This window comes from Vipera berus, assembly GCF_964194415.1.
Source record: "Vipera berus genome assembly, chromosome: 4".
Taxonomy (NCBI): Eukaryota; Metazoa; Chordata; class Lepidosauria; order Squamata; family Viperidae; genus Vipera; species Vipera berus.
Window position 1 is genome coordinate 32,154,024 of NC_138206.1, and position 21,311 is coordinate 32,175,334.

The 21,311-nt window shown below is 37.9% G+C and overlaps 2 protein-coding genes across 2 annotated transcripts in view; both read left to right on the forward strand.

Moving 5' to 3' along the window:
- CCDC181 (coiled-coil domain containing 181) overlaps positions 1-21,311 on the forward strand; it is a 289,422-nt gene that overhangs the window by 234,922 nt on the left and 33,189 nt on the right. The gene's annotated exons all lie outside the window — the stretch shown is intronic.
- Positions 4,378-20,574, forward strand: DPT (dermatopontin). The gene is made up of 4 exons (XM_081328043.1): positions 4,378-4,688; positions 8,844-8,969; positions 16,356-16,463; positions 19,281-20,574. The coding sequence occupies exons 1-4, from the start codon at positions 4,390-4,392 to the stop codon at positions 19,345-19,347; spliced, it is 600 nt and encodes a 199-aa protein (XP_081184169.1). The 5' UTR covers positions 4,378-4,389; the 3' UTR covers positions 19,348-20,574.

The following is a 21,311-nucleotide window of genomic DNA, read 5'->3' on the forward strand; positions in this document are numbered from 1 at the left end:
TCCCCAAACCTCCCCAAACGTCGGCAGGTCTCCGGACCTCCGCGCCCTGCCTGCCTGCTTCTTTCCGCAGCGGAGTTCCGGAGACCTGCCGACGTTTGGGGAGGTTTGGGGAGGTGCGCGCGCACCTCCCCAAACCTCCCCAAACTTCGGCAGGTCTCCGGACGGCGGCGGCTTGGGAGAGGTGCGCGCGATCCTGGAAGCACCGAAGCCTCGGCCGCGCGCAAGTCCTCGGTAAGCTCCGGGCGGTCACTTGCTTCGCGTCTCCTGAGGGAAGGGGGGGCGACTGGAGCGGGCGTGTTTCCTCGCCTGCTGGGCGCCGCGATTTGCCCGGGGAACGCGCGGGCCCCGAATGGCAGCGTGGAGCGAGGAAGCGGACAGCCAGGGCTTCCCCGAGAGCTGCGGCCACACAGGGTATTCCTGTGTATTCAGGCTTGCAAAATGGCGGATCGAGCCTCTGCTGGCGGCAGAGGCTTGCAGAGCGCGGATCCAGCCTCCGCCGGCGGCGGAGGCTTGCAGAACGGCGGATCGGCTTATACTCGAGTCAATAACTTTTTCCAGTTTTTGGGGGTGAAATTGGGGGTCTCGGCTTATACTCGAGTCGGCTTATACTCAAGTATATACGGTAATAATTTGGAACAGTGCATCCACACTAACCTTTCTAGAGAGACACCTTGAAGAGCTATATGGAGATTTTTCTTCCAATATTTTTTCATTAACATGTAGAAAATATGTGCTTAATTGGTGTTTTGCATGATAAGGAGCTATAAATTAAGTCTCCTTCCACCGCAGTTGCAAAACCATTATCTTTGTTCACTCACCTCATTTGAGAGCCCATGAGTTCTAATATTTTTTTAAAAAGATAAAAGGAAGAATACTCTAAGCCTTACTACCTTGGACTTCGTACTTTTCTTCATCACATTCATATTTCCTGTCTTTCTTCTTTGTTGTATTGAAGTTCAAGTGATCAGTTCCACTTATTAATGTAGACTTGCAGTGGGGAAGAAGGGGAGGACTTGAATTTTGCAGTATAATGTCATAATCTGGAAGTCAGAGAGAAAAATGCTAGAATAGCAGAGAAAAGAATGATGGGGGAAGTCTCATTAGGGTCACAAATTTTAGGTGGCCTTAGGCAACATTTACATATATTTTCTTGAGCATATAAACATTAAATATCATTATTATTAAAATGTGGTACTAAAAGCTAAAAGGAACTAGTATGTGAACTTTTGCAATAGATCACATTATCTCCCCAATAAACAAATTGTGGTGAATTTAGGAAAATGTTCTCTCCTCCCTCTTCCCATGTAACCACACAGTGGCATAGAGATACTAACAGATCCAATAAGTGCATTTAGTCTTTGATTTTCTCCAAATCAAAACCTTCTGAATTATATGAAACAGTAACTTGGGCTGGATAGTGCTCAGCAAATGAGCTCCACAAAATCTCATTCTGATGACTAGCCTGACGATCTAAATGTTTATCTTTGAACATCAGTCAAATCCTGACTTCTGTTTCCTCCCTATAAATCAATGGGAAATTATCAAAAAAATGATTGTTTCAGAATTATCCTACAGTATTCTTCCAGATTGTTATGATCATTCAGTCATGTCCTATGATCTATGCTACTGTAATAAAAGCTGAGAATTGGATAAAATATACAAAAAATCACTAGGCAGGAAAATATGACATTATGGGTATAGAAATTGTATGAATGAGGGTTGATTTCTGAAAGATGCTTAAAATCCGATAAAATAATTATAATATAGGAACAAATTTATCAAAGCATGATGACGTTCACCCTGGATGTGAGACAAGAAAAGATGTTCTTTCCTCTGGGAAGACTTTGGTTCTTTCTGCTCCCATAGATGCGTTCTCAGTGTTCTTCAGAGCAACAAGATGGCCATGGAGACTGGCTATGGTGCTGTTGCTTAGCTGCATTGGCAGCTAATAATTTTAACATTTATCATAAATTAAAGCAATATTTGCCATGGCTGCAGATCAAATATTGCTCGGTGCAGGATTTCAAATTAACACATTCTCGACAGATGGCTATACTTGTTGCTACTTGAGAATAAGCAGTCCAGTAATATTTGATAGAAATCTCCACTAACTGAAAGGAATTTCCTTCACAAGAGGCCTCCTCTTTATGGAATTGGAGCCTTTGGATTTCTCCCTCCAGTGAATTAAATCATTCTTTATAGAGAGATTGTTTTAGCACATATTGGCAGATAAGCATAATATGAAACTGTCAATATAAAAAAATAAATGAAGTGCATTTCCCCCTCATATAGACAATGTATGAAACTAGAATATGACATGGAAAATTTTTTTCCACAGACATTTGGAACATCAGACATGTGCTTTTGATTCATTGTCTTTACAGTGAACCAAAATTATTTTACTTCCCAGGCTGTAGATTTGTTTGTGTTTTGCTCATGTAATAACTTTAATTACTACTTGGAGAAGAAGAGTTGTTCAGATCAGATGGAACATGCATCAAGTGTTCTGGACATTTTCTGCTGAACATTTTGAAGGTGGAGATGTGGATAGTGGGTGTTGTCCCGTATATTGCCTTCACCTGTTTCTCAACCTTAAAGATTTAAGATATGTGGACTTGGTGGAGCTAATTAAGGAGCTAATGCCTCCTTAAGTAACACCAGCTGCCTGTAATTAGTGCAGGTTCGCATCCCACCAGGCTCAAGGTTGACTCAGCCTTCCATCCTTCCGAGGTAGGTAAAATGAGGACCCAGATTGTTGGGGGCAATAAGCTGACTTTGTAATAATGCCGCTTTGGGGGGGGGCGAAAGCCCTAATAATAAGCAGGCATATACATAGAATGAAGGCTATTGCTAAGCACATTGGTTTGTGCTTAAAATTGTAAGCCGCCCTGAGTCTTCGGAGAAGGGCGGGATATAAATGGGATTAAAAAAAAAACTTCAGTTCCCAAAATTTCTCAGCCAGCAAAACCATGCTTTTAAAAAACAATCTGATAACTCTTCATTCAAAAAGGTGACACAAAATTTGGAAAAATGTGGTCATTTTCTCTTCATTTTGAATTCTACTACATAAATCTTTCCTTCTTTAGGAACAAGCAAACAATGGTGCTTACTGTAATTTTTGAACGTTTTGTCAGACCCATATGAGAGCTACAACCCAAAATGACAAACAATTGTGGATCATAGAATTACCATACACATTTATATTTCTGTGAAGTTTTAAAGCTAAGGGATTTATTTAAATATGTATGAAATAGATGCTTTAATTTCCATGATAGATGGACTTTTCATTTCTTTATTTATCATATAAGTCAGTTCAGCACACACACAAAAAATGTTTAATATAGTTAAAAATCATTCCGATAAAGTAGCAATTACAAATTTAAGTACCTCAGGGAGGAAAAGTAAAATACCACAATAATATTTTTATGAGATTTCATCTAGTCATTTACAGCCTTTGATCACCATAGACCAAAAAAAAACATTATAACCTATAAATATGACCCAGACTTCATTTGAATTGGTATAGTAGAGTAAAAGAAAAAGAAGGGGGCAATGCTTTGATGTCCCCTTTGAGCTGGAGAGTGAGATCAAATAATATTTCTGCTCTCCCATCCATTAGTTCTCTACTCAGCCAAATACTGAGTTCCACATATATATTCTTCAGGCAATGAGAAACATCTTGAAATCCTCCTGTGATCTAGAAAGTGCATTTACCAATTGTACATGCAAATTAGCTGGACTTAGTCCATTATTCCTGTCTATTTATTTATTGTTTGCTTGTTTATTCTTTCCCACTAAATTGTTAGTATTCTTACAGAGCCCATGTGTCCAGCTTAATAGTTCATATAAACATAATATGTATCTGTCTTTTACGTATTGCCCTGTTAACCGCCCTGAGTCTCTTGAGAGAAGGGCGGTATATAAATTAAATAAATAAATAAATAAATAAATAAATAACAGAATCAGGGACTGTGGCAAAACAGTTTTCATCACATCACAAAAAATTGCAACCTGACATTTCCTTGTGACTCCAAGAATTCCATCATTCCACTACTTACAGTAACTGAAATGGCTTCTTTCTTCTCCCACTTTAGCTACTGTACAAACATATGTTATTAATTTCCTTACATATGGGGTTATAAATGATTTATAGTCCTAGGTTATCCCAGTCCTGATTATGCAAAGGATAGAGTGCTTATAAAATTCCACCTTAAAACTAATTAAACGCATCTGCAGTCAGTTCTTTTGCTCAGACATCTTATCTAAACAGTGACACATAGCATTTGGAGCTAGTTATTCCACATCTGGAATCCAAATGTTGGAGATGATTATAAAAAAATCAGCACAACCACACCACTCAGGCGTTTAGCAGCCAGAAGCTCAAGTAACATGGACCTTGTTCTTCTCTGCATGTTGCTGCCACTATTCACAGTGGCATGGGGCCAATATGGGAACTTTTACCGTTCCTATGATGACTATGGGACTAATGATGACTGGGCTAATGTGTACCGGCAGGGTTTCAACTTCCAGTGCCCTCATGGGCAAGTTATTGTAGCAGTGAGGAGCATGTTCAGCAAGAAGGAAGGATCTGACAGATTGTGGAATTATGCCTGCATGCCCACCCCAGATACGCTTGGAGAGCCTACTGAATGTTGGTGGGAAGAGATCAACAGAGCTGGACTGCAATGGTAGGAAACCAAGTTTAGACTTAGACTCCTTGTCATGTGTGGTTAGGCTGATGCAATGTTTCAGATGATGGATGCAAAACTGCATGTTAACTCCATAATAACTTGTTAAATTAATATCATCGGTTTTGTGTATTATAGTGGTGATACCACTATTCATTCCTACACATGAAGCAATTGTAATATTTTCTTTATATTATTAGGTAAATGGAGTACATTTATTGCATTAATTTCTAATTAAATAATTAATTGTTAGTTCCTTAATTTACTGAATTTATCCTAAAAGTTTGAACTGGGTAAAGTTGTTCATCTTTCTAAGAAATTATGTTAATGACAGAAAGTTGAATTATTTTTATTATTATTTTTTGTGGGGAGAAGAAAAAAAAATGCTTGTCACGTAGTTATTCCCTTGTTTTGTTCCATTATTGGCTCCAGTCAAAAAAATTTCTTGAAGCACCAGTAGTACTTGCGAAACTTTTTAAAAAATAGCCAAATGAAAACTTTATGGCAGAATAAAAATAAATCTATGTAAAATATATATAAGCAATTATAGCTTTAATTATATCACAGTTAACTGTCTGCAACAATTATTGTTCTTCAGGCATTTTAAGGACTGGCCCATGACAAACCAAATTCCAAAACATGGGGATAGTAGTTATACACAGATCTGGTTCATGTCTTGTTTTGAGATCACAGGATAACAAATACTCAGTTATTTAGTTGACAGTTAATAAACTTCAGCCTTAGGTTTTAAGTATACAGATGCCAAGAAAATCTTATGAACAAAGATATCTGCATAATTAAACATATATGTGTCACTATTAAATACCTCTATTATTCCTCAGTGTCATCATTTTTTCTTTATTTTTTAAAGACAAAAAGAAATTAAAATTCAAAAATGTATATATTTGCAATGTTCAGATCCGAAGGACTTGGAACTGAATTCTATTATCAATGCGCAAAATATTTAAGAGAACACTGCAAGAATCATCTGTCTGTTGTAAAAAGAAGCTTTGAGTGAAAACCGCTGTTTTTGCATAATGGAATTATCTCATTATTTATATGTTTATTTGGTTAATATCCTGACTCTGTTTTGTATAATTCAAGCCAATGTATGCAGTGCTCTCTCTCCTCCTGTCTCCCCATCACAACAATCCTGTGAAGTAGATTGGACTGAAAAAGAGAGTGACTGGCCCAAAATCACCCAGATTACCTTGTGGTAAAGCTCAAGATTTCCTGATTTCTTGCAGAGCACTTAATCCATTTATCTGATATGGCATTTTAAATTTATATACTAGTAAAACACTCATTGTTATGACCTTTAACTGGGTGAAACATAGACAACAGTCTTTGAAGCAAGGTACCTCAAATGGGCTACAGAATGTGTTCAAAATCTGGGATCCCTTACTCCCAAAGAAATGAAATTTGGGGAAGTTGTGGCTACCTTAGTGCTACTGAAGCAAATATATCCTTCCATTAGAGTAAATTTGACAGCTTACAAAGGGCTTCAAGGGAAAGGAGAATGTCCTCACTAGACTCTTTCTTACCAGTACAATATGGGATACCACCCCAAGAACTGATGTGGGGTACTCCTCGTAAGCTTTTCAGCCAATTGAAATGCAATCCATAGCTTTAAGTGCTAACTACCTTGCATAGAGTGCTAGTGTGAAATAGGAACTGCAGCAAAGAAAAAAAAGTAGCTAGCCTCTACTCTGCAACAGCATATTTTTTTACCTGTTTTATTTGGGGCAGGGGACAGAATTTAGAGGCTATTAAACTATTTTAGTCCTTATGAATTCTTAGAAACATCAACATTTGGGCTTCTAATTAGACCCACTTTGGAAATACAAAGACCAGTGTGGACTTCTAGCAGATGGAAGTTTCTACCTCTGTTGCACTCACGAATTCCCTGATTGTTTGACTTCTATAACAATCTGTCATTTATCATAGTAAAACCTGAAAATCTTGTTATCACGCCAAGTACTTATCAGACCAAGGAAGTTCTAGTTCACTTTGGCAAAGAACACCATGTCTCATAATCTTGTAGTCCAGCTTTCCCACCTACCTCAGAATCCCAAAGTTAAGTCCTTTATTACATTCTTGCCAGAATTACATGAGGAAGCTGCTTGTGTGGAATCCTGTTTAGTCAGACATTTTTACATTTCTGATTATCAAAATACTGAAATGTAAAATGCTGTAATAAGAAACAATCTCACCTTCACTTAGCATTTTAGGTTAAATGAAGACATTACAGTATCTAAATACAAAATATTTTCACATCTTAACAATAGTATTTATGATTGCAGAAGATGCAGAAAATTCAAAAAAGAAAGAGTAAAAAAAAGAGAAAAATTCTTTTAGCCTTTTTTGTTGTGTTTTATGGTGTAATTATAATTATAATTCTTAATATAATTACTATAAAAACAATAGTATTTATTTTTGCATATGTCTTTGGGCTTTGTTTATTGAAACTTACATAGATTTAATGCCAAGGCTGCTGAGAAATGGGATTGACAGTTTCTTTGATGAAGGAAGATCTAGATGAGTGTTATTTAAAGTGAAAAAAGATACAAACAATTAAATATATGCAATAAATATTTACTTGTATCATTATTGTTAGGAAACAAAGAGGTTCATTCCTCAACAGGGGATATTTCTGAACAATTTATCCTCACAAAAACCTTGTAAGCTAAGAAAGTGCCCACCCAGAACTACCAATGGTTAATAAGGAATTGATGATTTCAGAGGCCTGTTCTGTCTCCATTATATCATCCTTTTCCCTATGGTTGAGTCACAGCAGAGAAGTTTATTTTTGCCCTGCAAATCTGCTTAGTTAGATAGGATAGTGGAACACAAGTATTTCTGTTGTGTCACCTTTAATTTTGTTTTTAAAAATCAAAGAAACCTCAGAAACTGCCTTACTCTGATCTTTAATCCATCAATTCCAACATATCAGCCTTGAAGGGCAACAGTTGTTTAGGATTTCAGGCGGGATTCTTCCTGACTTCTTAGCAATTTCAAGGACTGAAGCTGAAGCTTTCAGAATAGAAAGTCTATGTTCTACAGTCTCTTCCTCATTACTGGAGATAATCAGAGGGAAATAATAAAAAGAAAAACATTCTGTTTTTTTATTTTGTCAAAAACATTGGATTTCATGATAGGACATTTTCTTCTTGGTGGGAATTTCCATCTTACCTTGGCTTCTTCTCCTCTCCCACGTGGCAAAATTAGCTACTACAGCACTATAATATCTTCACAATGATTTTCTTAAATCAATGTGGTTTTAAAGATGGCTTTACTGCTTATCTTCAAACCAGTCCTGGTTGTTTTTAACAGTTAAGGAGGAAAAAAGTATGACAAGAACAATAAACCAGGTTGGAAAATGTTGATTTCTGCACTCCTTATAGCCTAATGGTGAGGAATGCTGAACGATTCCTGCTGAGTTCTCTACATCTGAAAGATAGTTGTAGTGAGAATAACCCCAAGTCATTTCAAAATGATTGCAAGGGATTGGAGAGTGAAAATAGGGCTTTACGTGCCCAGAGAATATGCAGATATGTATCTGCATATCTATTTTTCTCCTTCCAAATCAAACAGTGCAGAGGATGAAGCCAAGATTTTCATGCATTCCATTTTTAAAAAAAATGAAAGAAGATGGTTTGGCTTTTATTCCCCAAAAAACAAAAGAGGCTATAGCTTTTCAGAAAAGAAAAACGGCAATATGAGGAAATGTTCCCCGTGGTTAGATGTTTAACTTAGTAAACTTATTAAAAATGAAATGGAGGAAAGGAGCAGGACGAATCTCTTTATACTGGCTTTAGGGTGGCCACTTCCATTTTGCCAAAACAAAAAGAAATGCATATAGTAATTTGTAGCTCAAATGTAATTTAAAAACAAACAAACAAATGCTATAATTTAAATAGAAATAAACCTATCTGATGGATAGCTTCAATAGCTTCACAATTTTATCTCCTTTCTTATGTTTCTTTAAGAGAAAAAGTTATTTATGAAAATCTGGTCATTAGTAATTCTCATCCAGATGCTGGTCAGTTGTCACTGGTTTCTAATAATCTGCAAGTCAGGGCTTCTAATTATGATTTTTATTTTCCTAATGTTTATGTTTTTTAAAAAGTTAGTTTTTTTCCTCTCCCCCCACAGGTATCAAACATGTTCAAATAATGGCCTAGTGGCAGGATTCCAAAGCCAATATTTTCCATCTGTGCTTGATCGAGAGTGGCAGTTTTATTGTTGCCGCTACAGCCGGAGATGTCCATATTCATGTTGGTGAGTTCACAAAACTGAATTGTCTATCCATATTAAGGCAGTATCTTTATTATTACAATAAATATCAGAAAATAGCTCTGGAAAATGATTGTCCAAGTCATTACATCTTCAGCAGACAAAATGGCAAAAACACAAAAGGAGGGAGAAATTGGCAGAGATGGACAAATCCACAGAATGTACTCAAATCAATACATTATTTTTTACTATTTTGCCATTGATATAATTACTATGAAACCAACCAAAGAAGAGATAAACTTGATTTATTATATTTGATGAAATGTTAACTTACTTGAACCATTTGGAAACAATGAGCTGTAAATATAATTTATGTGTATATAGTAAATTACCAAGTCAAAAATTATTAATAATTTTATAGCTAGATTTTACATTTACATTACATTTACCAATCCTTGGAGAATCTTTTTATTAGCTGAGCACTTGAATGTTGCAGAGAAAAATCTACACTTATCTTTCCTATAAGACAGAAAAATATTTGTAAAAGGCATCTGATAAAGCTACCTTTTCCTAGAGTAAAGACAAGGTGATGAGGACCCAGATTGTTGGGTGCAATGTGCTGACTCTGTAAACTGCTTAGAGAGGGCTGTAAAGCACTGTGAAGTGGTATATAAGCTGTTGCTATTGCTATCTGCACCCTAGTCCTTCCAAACCAATCCATCTGTTTGTGCAGATATTCTTAATAACCTATTTGGATTTAAAGGACAATATTTTAAAACCTTTACCAATATAAATTAGATTTTTATAAGCAAAGATGAATGGCAGATCTTATAATTTTACGCAAATAATTTGTGGAACCCAGAAATGTAGTCTCTCTTTCTGGATCATAAAGTAAAGGTGATTGAGATCATTCATTATTACAAAAATCTCTTTTGAACTCCTTTATTTCATTATCTGTTAAAGATCATTCTAGTCATCCCAGGTAAATGAAAGTATTTATTTGCTACCACATTACTTTTGATGTTAGGGCGAGAGGTTGCTCTTTTGTAGGTAGATATGTCTACTCAGAAATAAGTTCCAATGAATTAAGGAGAGAGTATTCTGTAATAATTATACATAGACAACTCTGCCAATTAGTCACTGCTTCCTGAAACCTGCAACAAATCACTCAACATCACAAATTTGCAGATTGTTAATGCAGCTGCACTAAAGAGAATCTATGATCCATATTCTATCTGTCCTGTTAAGAGGAACATTGACAAATGTGTCCTTAAACTAACTGAACAAAACCCATTCAAGTTACTTAGACAACAGAACTATTTATTCAGTTACACTGTTAAAACTGGAGTTTTCTCCCCTCCCCCACCCCCTACCCCCCATTAAGCTTTTGGTACTTAATGGTTTCAGCCGTTCAGGAGCTGGGGTAAAACATTTCTTTCTCACTGTGTGAAACAAGCAATAATGTAGGAACTCAGGAAAGAAAAATACTGATTACAAACATGTTTCAAGCACACTCCAAACCAGCAGCATTCATAAATGTTCTAAGCACTGCATTGCTGTGACATTTCTGTAACAATAGCTGTAAGCATAGATTAGAAAGCCATGCCTGACAAATGCAAGAAAGTTTATTGTGTGTGCATTTTATGCTTTTAATTTGGAAGAAGCATACTTTTCTGAAAAGTAAGTGTGTTTAAGAGGATTTGCCCACAGAAAGGAAAGAGATGGGCAATCACTTTCCTGGCATGGAAAATTAGGAAATTGCAGCAGCAGGTGAATTGCCCAATGGGGACGATGATTGTTGGCAATCGAAACTGAACACCTGGCAACCATACTAAAGCATCCCAATCTGGACAGAATGTTCTTACAGGAACTTAGAATCCATCTGGCATCATCACAGGACTGGAGCAGTTAAGACAGCAGTGAAGAAGTGCCCTTAAATCATACATGCAGTGTCAATGGTAAACTCAGGCAGTAGTTGATCTGAAGCCTTTATCTAACCATCTGTTAATGTTCATGAAGCTGTAGCCCGTATGAATTTGAATAAAAATAAGCCTAGAGCTGGAAGATCAAGGAATGTTGAAACAAACTAAACCTCTGAACATTCTTCAAGGGTCAGCTGATATATCCTATCTTCATGTAAGGTAACAATTGTGCATTATGAAAAGTAGTTTGTTAATAATATTGCTGAAGCCTATCATAAAGATCTGTGCTTAATATGAAATAGGTGTTTGAGTTCTTTGGTGCTAATCACATTTTAAACACCGTATAGCTCCTTTTAGAAGACCTGTGCCAGGATGCATATTCAGGACTATCTACCTCAGTGATGCCAAACCTTTTTATGCTCAAAATGCATAAAATGCCTAACCTGATTCTGCTGGTGTGTCGTGCCATCTTCTTCCTTCCCCAGAAACAAGAGAAACAATATGTAACATACATAATTGAAAATATTTTTCAATTTGTCTTTGTCCTTCAGGAAAAAAATGCCCATCGGAGGCAGCCCTAAGTTGCATGAGGCCTGAAAACTCTGGAAAATTCTCTTGTGTGGTCTTGCAGTTCTAAAATGAGTGGGAAACCACACCTTGTTCTCAGGTGATTTTTTTGGAGGCTCCAGAGGCCTCATGGCAGCCCACCCCATTCTTGTGCAGCCTTTGTAACCTCAGAAAACCTCAGAAAACTAAGCAAGAATGGGACATGGTGGCATGTCACCAAATATGCCATGGTATGTCACCTGTAATATGTGTGTCCTCAGTTTGCCATCATCTATCTAGCAGCTACTTTTCTGGAAATTTTCAATAACGATATATTTTACCATAAATCCTTGTAAATCTAAGTGAGTTTATTATATCCATTACATAACTGAATTGTTCACCAAGTAATTTCTGGATCGAGTCAAGATGTGCCCCAAAAGCTCCCAAGGGCTGCATTGTACTCATTTACATTATCATTTTGTAAAACAAGAAAAGATCACAGTGATGTAGTGGTCTGTACATGGATTATGGATTTCTCACTCAACTCTTATGCAGCCTATTGTTTACTGAGAAAATATGAGGAAATTTTATGCACAATATTCTTTGGCCTGGTAAAAATGCCCAGCCCACTGAAATGCCCACTAAAAGGTGATACTAATTGTCACTACAGTATTACCTTTGTTTCTGTTCCTCTCAAGTTCAGCTTCAAGGTTCCTTCAGGCAAATTATTGTGTCAGTTGCAGATTCAGATTCCCATCTCTTCTTTGTTAAAAAGGTAAAGGTTCCCCCACACATGCGTGCTAGTCATTTCCAACTCTAGGGGCTGGTGCTCATCTCCGTTTCAAAGCCGAAGAGCCAGCGCTTATCTGAGGACGTCTCCGTGGTCATGTGGCCGGCATGACTAGATGCCAAAGGCGCACGGAACGCTATTACCTTCCCACCGTAGTGGTCCCTATTTTTCTACTTGCATTTTTATGTGCTTTCGAACTGCTAGGTTGGCAGAAGCTGGGACGAGTAACAGGCGCTCACTCTGTTACGCGGCACTCGGGATTCGACCCGCCAAACTGCCGACCTTCTGATCGACAAGCTCAGCGTCCTAATGTGTAAAAACTTAGTTCAGGATTGCACTTAGTGTGTCAGTGGGTGCAATTTGAAATAATGGCCTATGTCAAATGGTGAGAAGGTAAAAATGTGTTCACAAGCTGCATTGCCTCTGTCACATGCCTGAGTCTGCCTTGACAAAGAACAAGCCACTACAAAGCAGCATTTGTGCTGCACAAAACCCTTCAACTGACTATCTGGAAACCTGGATAAGGTGACGGGAACAGTGTGCAATTTTAATCAAATAAGGAACAAGCATTTGCCCAGATTTTATTGCTTCCATGTGCATTGCATAGGCAAGCTGAAAATGCCTGACATATTATAATCAGTCTGAATTGTAAATAGTTCCAGAATTTCAGAGTTCATTGTTTGGTGCTTTTTAAAATTATTTTTTCCCCAGAAATCCTATTCTGTTATAATACTTAGACAATACATTGAATGTTCTTTTGAAAAACAAGGAAAAAGGCAGAAGAAAACAGTAAATAAATCACATATGCTGCGTTTATGAAAAAGTAAACTTACCCTACAAAGTTGGTGCCTATATGCTTAATTATGGAGAAATATAGAGTAATTTTATTCTCTGTAATTGCTAGGGAGGCATGGACAGATAGACGCCACTGCCCTGTGGTAACTTCACATCCTTCATTTATGTTGGTTAACACTTTGGGCAATATACCATAATGTACAAGTTTTTCCTATGTCATCTTATTGAACAGTATAAAGATATGCAACTCTCTGGGGTGATTGGTATATGGTGGAATTTTGTGGATTGTTTACAACAGATATGCCATGGGAACTGTGGCTGGCCAAAAACTGACCACTAATCTGCAAGCAAGCTGGTAATGTTATACCCTGCTGACTCCTCTAACTTATAAGTGTTTTCAGTGGTGGAATTCAAATACCTGAACAACTGGTTCTCTAATTTGATGCAGGCCTGGGCCTCTGAGGCCTAGAACGGACTTCTGGAAGTGGCATCCATGCACTTCCAGTGGGCCGTTCTAGGCCTGGGAGGCTGCCTCCAAGGCTTAGAACAGAGTTCCGGAAGTGGCATCCACACACTTCCAGTGGGCCATTCTACCTGGGAGGCCTCCTCCAGGTCTCCGAGGCCTCGACTGGACTTCTGGAAGCCAGCTGCTTCTCCGAATGCAGCAAAATTTAGCTACCGGTCCTGCCAAATCGGTGTGAACCGGCTGAATCCCACCACTGAGTATTTTGCTATAACTCCTCTACCCCTTATTTTTTTTACTTGTCAACAAGTAAACACATTACATGACTGTATCAAATGTAAGGAGCTGGGGTGGCACAGTGGTTAGAATGCAGTATTGCAGGCTGATTCTGCTCACTGCTAGGAATTTGATCCTGACCGATTCAAGGTTGATTCAGTCTTCCGTTCTTCCAAGGTCAGTAAAATGAGGACCCAGATTGTTGGGGGCAATATTCTGACTCTATGCACTGCTTAGAGCGTGCTGTAAAGCACTATGAAGCAGTATATAAGTCCAAGTGTTATTGACTGAGCTATTGCTATGTACCCACAGTTATCATTTTCTAAGAATGTAGATGAAGCAGTCCCCAAAATGAAGATATGTTTAAAAATGATACAATGTGGATATTTCCAATTTCATTATTTTTAACTAAAAAAAAAATAAACTCAGATAAGATAAACATCCTGGTAGGCATCATGTTGTCTATTCATGAAATAGAAGAATGAAACTGACCTACTGCAGAAAAGAGTTTTTATTATATCTCCCCATCACATCTTTGGATAATAGTAACCTCTCTCAGATGGAAATTCAATTTTATTACTGAATAAACTGAATACCATTCTACCACTCAACAAATCAAGTTGTGACTATATGCTTACCATTTTATTTAGTCCCAGTTTTCTGTACTACAGTCTTTAGCTTTCCTTCTGATGGAGAAACTGAGGGGCTGTACTGAGGCATTCATTCCTCTCTAGAAGCACTGATTGGCTTATAATTCTCTGTCCTCCACTATTGTTTCTGAAAAGCAAATGTTGATTAACTCTCAGTTCTTCCTGTAGTATCCAAGCATGCTAATAAATGTGGAAACAGATAATCTATACTGTACAATCCCAATTGTATTTTAATTGTTAAATCAGAAATATATTGATCACCTTGAATGCCATAGGAATAGGAATCAAGAATTACTAAACATTTGAGTATTTAACTAACATTAGTAAACCCATGTCAATCTAGCCTCTGATTCTCCCTATCCCTTTGAATTTCAAACCATGCTTCATTTGGATTAGGTTCTCCTGGTCATTCTGAAGTGATCAGCCTTTCTGGAACAGAATCTACAATACTTTGCTCTTGACTTGCATACATTTCTGGCCAATTTGGATTAAAAGCCAATTTCTCTGAAAAGAACTGCCTCTGGCTCAACTCATTCCAAGGTCTGACTCATATACAGTATAAGGGGGAAAGGACAAGCATATAAGTGGATTGACAGATGAATTTTGTCCATGATCAAGATGGACATTGTATTCATATGTTGACTTTGGATAGTATAGTATCTACAGTATATATTGTTGCATTCACCAAAGACTTAAAACTCCTTATTCTAGTTTTAATGCAAAACTCATTCCTTTGGCTAGCTGTGACTAGTGACCTTGAAATACCACTTTAAAGATCACATTTTATGATTAAAGATCACATTTTTACATTCTGGAGAGAGAGATGTTCCCTGAGAATGGGAGCACGAATTTGAAAGCTTAGAAGATTAAACCTCTGGTCCCAGTGACTAAATTGGATCCTATCACATTTTAAGACACATAATAGAGAATTAAACTGATAAAACTCATAGTTTTTTTTGTCTCCATTCCCAGAACCACAGGAATTGGTATCAGTAGGAGAAGAACGGATTCCTAGGATCTACTGACTTGTCTTTGGGGAAGCATTATTTTATGCTTTTAAAAATATTAATATTCTGACCAAGGATAGTCACATTCTGTAATTAATTTTTTTTAAATAAGATGGAAACTTCTTTGAAAAAAGAAAGAAAGAAAGAACAGTCTATGCCTATTTGCTGAAGATTACTTACAGTAATTGTTTTTCAGGTCTTCTGAGATTTATCAAATGTGCTCAACAACCTGAATTGAGTCTCAAGTATCAATTTGTTGTTGTTGTTGTTGTTAGCTGCGAAGTCGTGTCCGACTCATCGCGACCCTATGGACAACATTCCTCCAGGCCTTCCTGTCTTCTACCATCTTCTGGAGTCCATTTAAGCTCACGCCTACTGCTTCAGTGACTCCATCCAGCAACCTCATTCTCTGTCATCCCCTTCTTCTATTGCCCTCGATCTTTCCCAGCATTAGGCTCTTCTCCAGTGAGTCCTTCCTTCTCATTAGGTGGCCAAAGTATTTGAGTTTTAGCTTCAGGATCTGGCCTTCTAAAGAGCAGTCAGGATTGATCTCCTCTAGGACTGACCGGTTTGATCGCCTTGCAGTCCAAGGGACTCGTAGGATTCTTCTCCAGCACCATAGTTCAAAGGCCTCAATTCTTTGGTGCTCAGCCTTTCTTATGGTCCAACTTTCACTGCCATACATTGCAACTGGGAAGACCATAGCCTTGACTATACGCACTTTTGTTGACAGGGTGATGTCTCTGCTTTTTAGTGTGCTGTCTAGATTTGCCATGGCTTTCCTTCCCAGGAACAAGCGTCTTTTAATTTCTTGGCTACAGTCCCCATCTGCAGTGATCTTGGAGCCCAGGAAAACAAAATCTGTCACTACCTCCATTTCTTCCCCATCTATTTGCCAGGACAAGTATCAATAGGGTTTGCAATTATTATTCCTGTACAAACTGCAGAAATGATTGTTGTTTTCTTTTTCCTGATTTATAAGGATGACATCAGAACATCCAGAGCACTATGGAGAAGATATGGACATGATGTTGTACGCCTATGATCATTATATCCGCGGAGCAACTACAACTTTCTCTGGTGTAGAAAGGTCAGGTTCAAAAGTGCTGTTGAAAGCTGAATTTTTTCCCTTAACACTAAGCAATGGATGATTGTACCATGAAACATTAAAAAAACACCCCAAGATGAAATAATTGCCTAGGTGTGATGGGAGCAATGGATATAATGGAAAGCATGATGACTTTTCTGAGAGGCAGAAGGACAATTAGCCTTTAACAGTTAACAATTAGCTAACAGCCAGACAGATATCAAACTTTTTTTACCCCCAATATTATCTTAATAGACCTCCCTCCAGTAATGGCAATCCCAAAACAATTACCTTAAGTGTAGAAAGAGCTTAGCCCTGGACATTAATGGGAAAAGGAGACTTTATTATATATTAAATACTGATATTGATATTGTAGAGTAATTCAAGTTGTTAATTTCAATATTTTTAGCATATAGAATTATAGTTCTGTACTTATTTGGCTATTAGACCTCTCAGCGGCTTTTGATATCATCGACCATGGTATCCTACTGCAGCGTCTCAGGGGGTTGGGAGTGGGGGGCACTGTTTTACAGTGGTTCTCCTCCTACCTCCTGGGCTGCTCGCAGTCGATGTTGACGGGAGGGCAGAGGTCCGCCCCGAGGCCTCTCGTTTGTGGAGTTCCTCAGGGGTCGGTCCTCTCTCCCCTCTTGTTCAACATCTATATGAAGCCACTGGGTGAGCTCATTCGTGGTTTCGTGGTGGGGTATCATCAGTATGCTGATGATACCCAGTTTTTTCTTTACACCCCGAACCAACCCAGTGATGCCCTCGACGTGATGTCCCGTTGCCTGGAAGCGGTCCGGGTTTGGATGGGGAGAAACAGGCTTCGTCTCAATCCTGCCAAGACTGAGTGGCTGTGCATGCCGGCATCTCAGACTAACCAATCTTTTCCATCGTTAACTATGGGGGGTGAGGTGTTACCCCCTGTTGATAGGGCCCACAACTTGGGTGTCCCCCTGGATTCACGGCTCAGTTTGGAAGATCATATAGGAGCCGTGGCCAGGGGGGCTTTTGCCCAGGTTTGCCTGGTGCGCCAGTTACGGCCCTATCTGGACCTAGATACCCTATGCACAGTCACCCATGCGCTCGTGACCTCCCGGCTAGACTACTGCAATGCTCTTTACATGGGGCTGCCCCTGAGGACCACTCGGAGGCTTCAGCTGGTGCAGAATGCAGCCGTGCGAGTTGTGATGGGAGTCTCCCGATACTCCCATGTAACACCTCTTCTCCGCGAGCTGCATTGGCTTCCAGTTGCCCTCCGGGTGAGATTCAAGGTGCTGGTGATGACCTATAAAGCCCTAAATGGCATGGGCCCGGATTATCTAAGGGAGCACCTGCTGCCAGTGTCAATTTCCCATCGTCCTGTGCGCACCCACAGGGAGGGCCTCCTCAGGGTACCGCCGGTCAAGGATTGCCAATGGGCGATCCACAGGGGGAGGGCGTTCTCTGTGGGCGCGCCTGCCCTATGGAATCAACTGCCAACGGAACTCCAGACTGCCCCCAACCTTCGTTCATTTCGCCGGGACCTAAAAACCTGGCTCTTTGAGCTATCTGGTCTGGACTGAGGGGTTTAATGTTTTTAAATTGTGATTTAATTTTTGTGGCTAGACTTAATTTAATTTATTTTAATTTTATATTGGATTGTTTTTAAATTTTGCCTTGTAAACCGCCCTGAGTCCTTTGGGAATAGGGCGGTATATAAACCAAATAAATAAATAAATAAAATAAATAAATGGTTTTGGCACTTTTTACAGAATTAAAGGAAGATTCTTTAACAACTGAAGCAATTTAAAGTAATAGTTTGAAGCTGTAAAACCAAAAGAAACTGCAACTGAATTCCTGATATTGTGCTGTAAACGTTTAGCGAGGATAACCTTGTTTATTTAGTGAATTAACATTATAATAAAAGAATCAATATATGATGAGGCCAGTTCTTGACCATACTTTACAACTGAGAGCAAAAGGAAGCAATACCACGCAACTTGTACATTTGCTTTCAGAGTAGTTTGAACATTCTTGAGATAAAAAAGCAATTCAAATCAATGGATAATACTGTTATAAAACTTTCTTTTTGGGGTATGTCTTCAAGTGATGATTAGCACCTGGCAACTGCCTGAATAAGTCCCTGCAGTTGTGTTGGAAAAATTTTCTGAAATGCCTCTTTCCTGGGCTGAGAGAAAGTGACTGGTCCAAAATCAACTAGCTGATTCTGTGCCTAAAGTGGGATTAAGATTCATACTTTCCCAGGTTGTATCCTTGTGGTTTTAACTATTGCACCAAACTGCCCCCACTTAATCATTACATCTGAGCTGAAAGAATATAGCTATAAAATATGCTCATTTTTAATAATGGAAAATGTATTTCTCCCCCTTTTTCAATGCAACATATTTTGCTTTAGTTTGATTATAAGCAGCATTGCTCCTGGATGAAATTGCATGTGGAAAAATTCCATGAAGTATCATTAAATTAATTGAATAATTGAATTAATTAATTGTTTTAACTGATTTTAATTTTTGTATGTTATGCTTTTAATTTTCCCTGTAAACCGCCCTGAGTCCTACGGGAATAGGGCGGTATATAAATTTAATAAAATAAATAAATAAATAAATAAAATTAATAGCCATTTTAAATCAAATTTCCAATTTTGTTTAGGCTCAAGGCCCAAGTATTTCAAAATCACACTAGAGACCTTGCTAGTTGTTTTCTTTTGCTAGAAAAACCATAATTCACAAAAAATCTACTGTAAATAAATTTAATTCATGGTATTGTCTACTTATTTACAGTGTATTAAACCTTATTTTTATTTCTCTTCCTTTGCAGAGATCGTCAGTGGAAATTTATTGTCTGCAGGATGACAAATTTTGATTGTCAATTTCAAAATGCTTAAAAATTCTGAATATATGCTACACTTTGGAGTTTGGGTAGGAAATTTAATAAAAGGGTGAAAGGAGAAAAAAAGACAGGAAAGTCAAATCAGTAATAAACGTATCAACCTCTTACAGAGGTTTGACTCTTGTATTCAAAAAAGGCTGGTAAGTACGATATTGAGTTATTTCGTTACTTTCTGCAGGGGAATTCATAGAGCTCTTAATTAGTGAATAGAATTTCTGCCTCCATTCTCACAATCTCTGCAGAGCCTGTGCACATAATACTTGAATATCCATTGCTTTCCAGTCCATTACCTGCCTGGTCAGTTGCACCTGCAGAATTAATGTTAATTTGGGAGTATTCATGGCCAGTCTCTCTTCCCATAAAAACAGAACTTTTACCTTTATATTGGTGTCAGTTCTCACATATGTCACTATTATGGCCTGGGCATATGAGTGGCTGCTGAGCAGAGGGCAATCTTTGAGAAAACTGCAGATCATTTTCCTGATATTTTTTTTAAAATGGTTAGATGCTTAATTGTTTAAACTTGGATAAAGTTACTTCCTTTGTTATTTAGCTACTCTATACAACTACAGCTTGGTTTTGCATAGCAACTTTATATCCACTGCATCCACTTACCTACAAATGAGCAAAAGCTCCCTAACTTGAGCTTTCCTCATATCTGTTCACACTGCTGAGATTAGCAAAAAAAAAACAACCACAACAACCCACCTTTGCAAACCATATCATTATTATATTATATCCATGATAATAGCAAGGTTAGTTGGTAGCAGTCACTTTTAAAGATTGTTCACCTACATTTTTAATTGTTTGACTGTTTACACTTCAAGTGAAATAGATTAAAATACATTCTGAGGACCATAATATCTCCATGTTGAATGGTTTCAGATTATTTTTGTTAACTGTTATATATCAGTGTTACTTCCCTTGTAATGAGAGACCATAATAAATTCTAGAATACTGAAGCTCCATGGAAAAGAGCAATGGCAATTGTGTAACTCTGTACAAAAACTGATTATATTCCAGTAGCTTTTGCTTTGTAGCTCAAATGTGAATATAATTTTGTTGAGCATTGTTTAAAGCTTAACTATGAAGGCAGTCACTGAGGGAGTTACTTAAGAATCAAATATAAATAAATGCTGTGCAATTTATTCTAAATACCTGTATCTATTATTCAAGTATATTATGAATTATTTACAATTAAATGAATAAAATAAATAAAATTAAATGGCAATTCAGTAAGCTTTTAAACAGTTTTCAACAATTGTGCATTTAATAATTGCAAACAAATTAGCTGTAGAGATTCTGTTACTAATTGCTTAATATAAATTAGCAAAGTTCTACTATATTCAGAAACAATAGATACAAATGATTGTTTATGGATTTGGTCTCACTCATTATGAAAGTATTAAAATTGTAATCAGCATGCCTTTGAGAAGGATTAGGAAAATTTTAAAATATGAATAAGTTATACAAAATGCAATTGAAGTGAATTCCATCTATTCAAGAAAGAATTAAAGTGAAATACCTTGTATCTAGGAAGATACATCCTTGGTGGAGCAGTGGGCTAATACCTCCTTAAGTAACACCAGCTGTCTGCAATTAGTGCAGGTTCGCGTCCCACCAGGCTCAAGGTTGACTCAGCCTTCCATCCTTCCGAGGTAGGAAAAAGGAGGACCCAGATTGTTGGGGGCAATAAGCTGACTTTGTAATAATGCTGCTTGGGGGAGGCCGAAAGCCCTAATAAGCAGGCATATACATAGAATGAAGGCTATTGCTAAGCACATTGATTTGTGCTTAGATTGTAAGCCGCCCTGAGTCTTCGGAGAAGGGCGGGATATAAATGGGATTAAAAAAAAAAGAATAGAAATTCAGGAAAGGGCATCATTTTGCATTGTTAATGGATCAACCCATCCATTAATTAATGCAGCCTAAAGAGCATATTCCCATTAACACTTAAAC

What these genes read in the sequence shown, in the direction of transcription:
- DPT (XM_081328043.1), top strand. Translation starts at nt 4,390, where the DNA reads ATGGACCTTGTTCTTCTCTGCATGTTGCTGCCACTATTCACAGTGGCA. An exon ending in AACAGAGCTGGACTGCAATG is followed by an intron (nt 4,689 to 8,843) that starts GTAGGAAACCAA and finishes CTCCCCCCACAG; the next exon opens with GTATCAAACATGTTCAAATA. An exon ending in ACTTTCTCTGGTGTAGAAAG is followed by an intron (nt 16,464 to 19,280) that starts GTCAGGTTCAAA and finishes CTTCCTTTGCAG; the next exon opens with AGATCGTCAGTGGAAATTTA.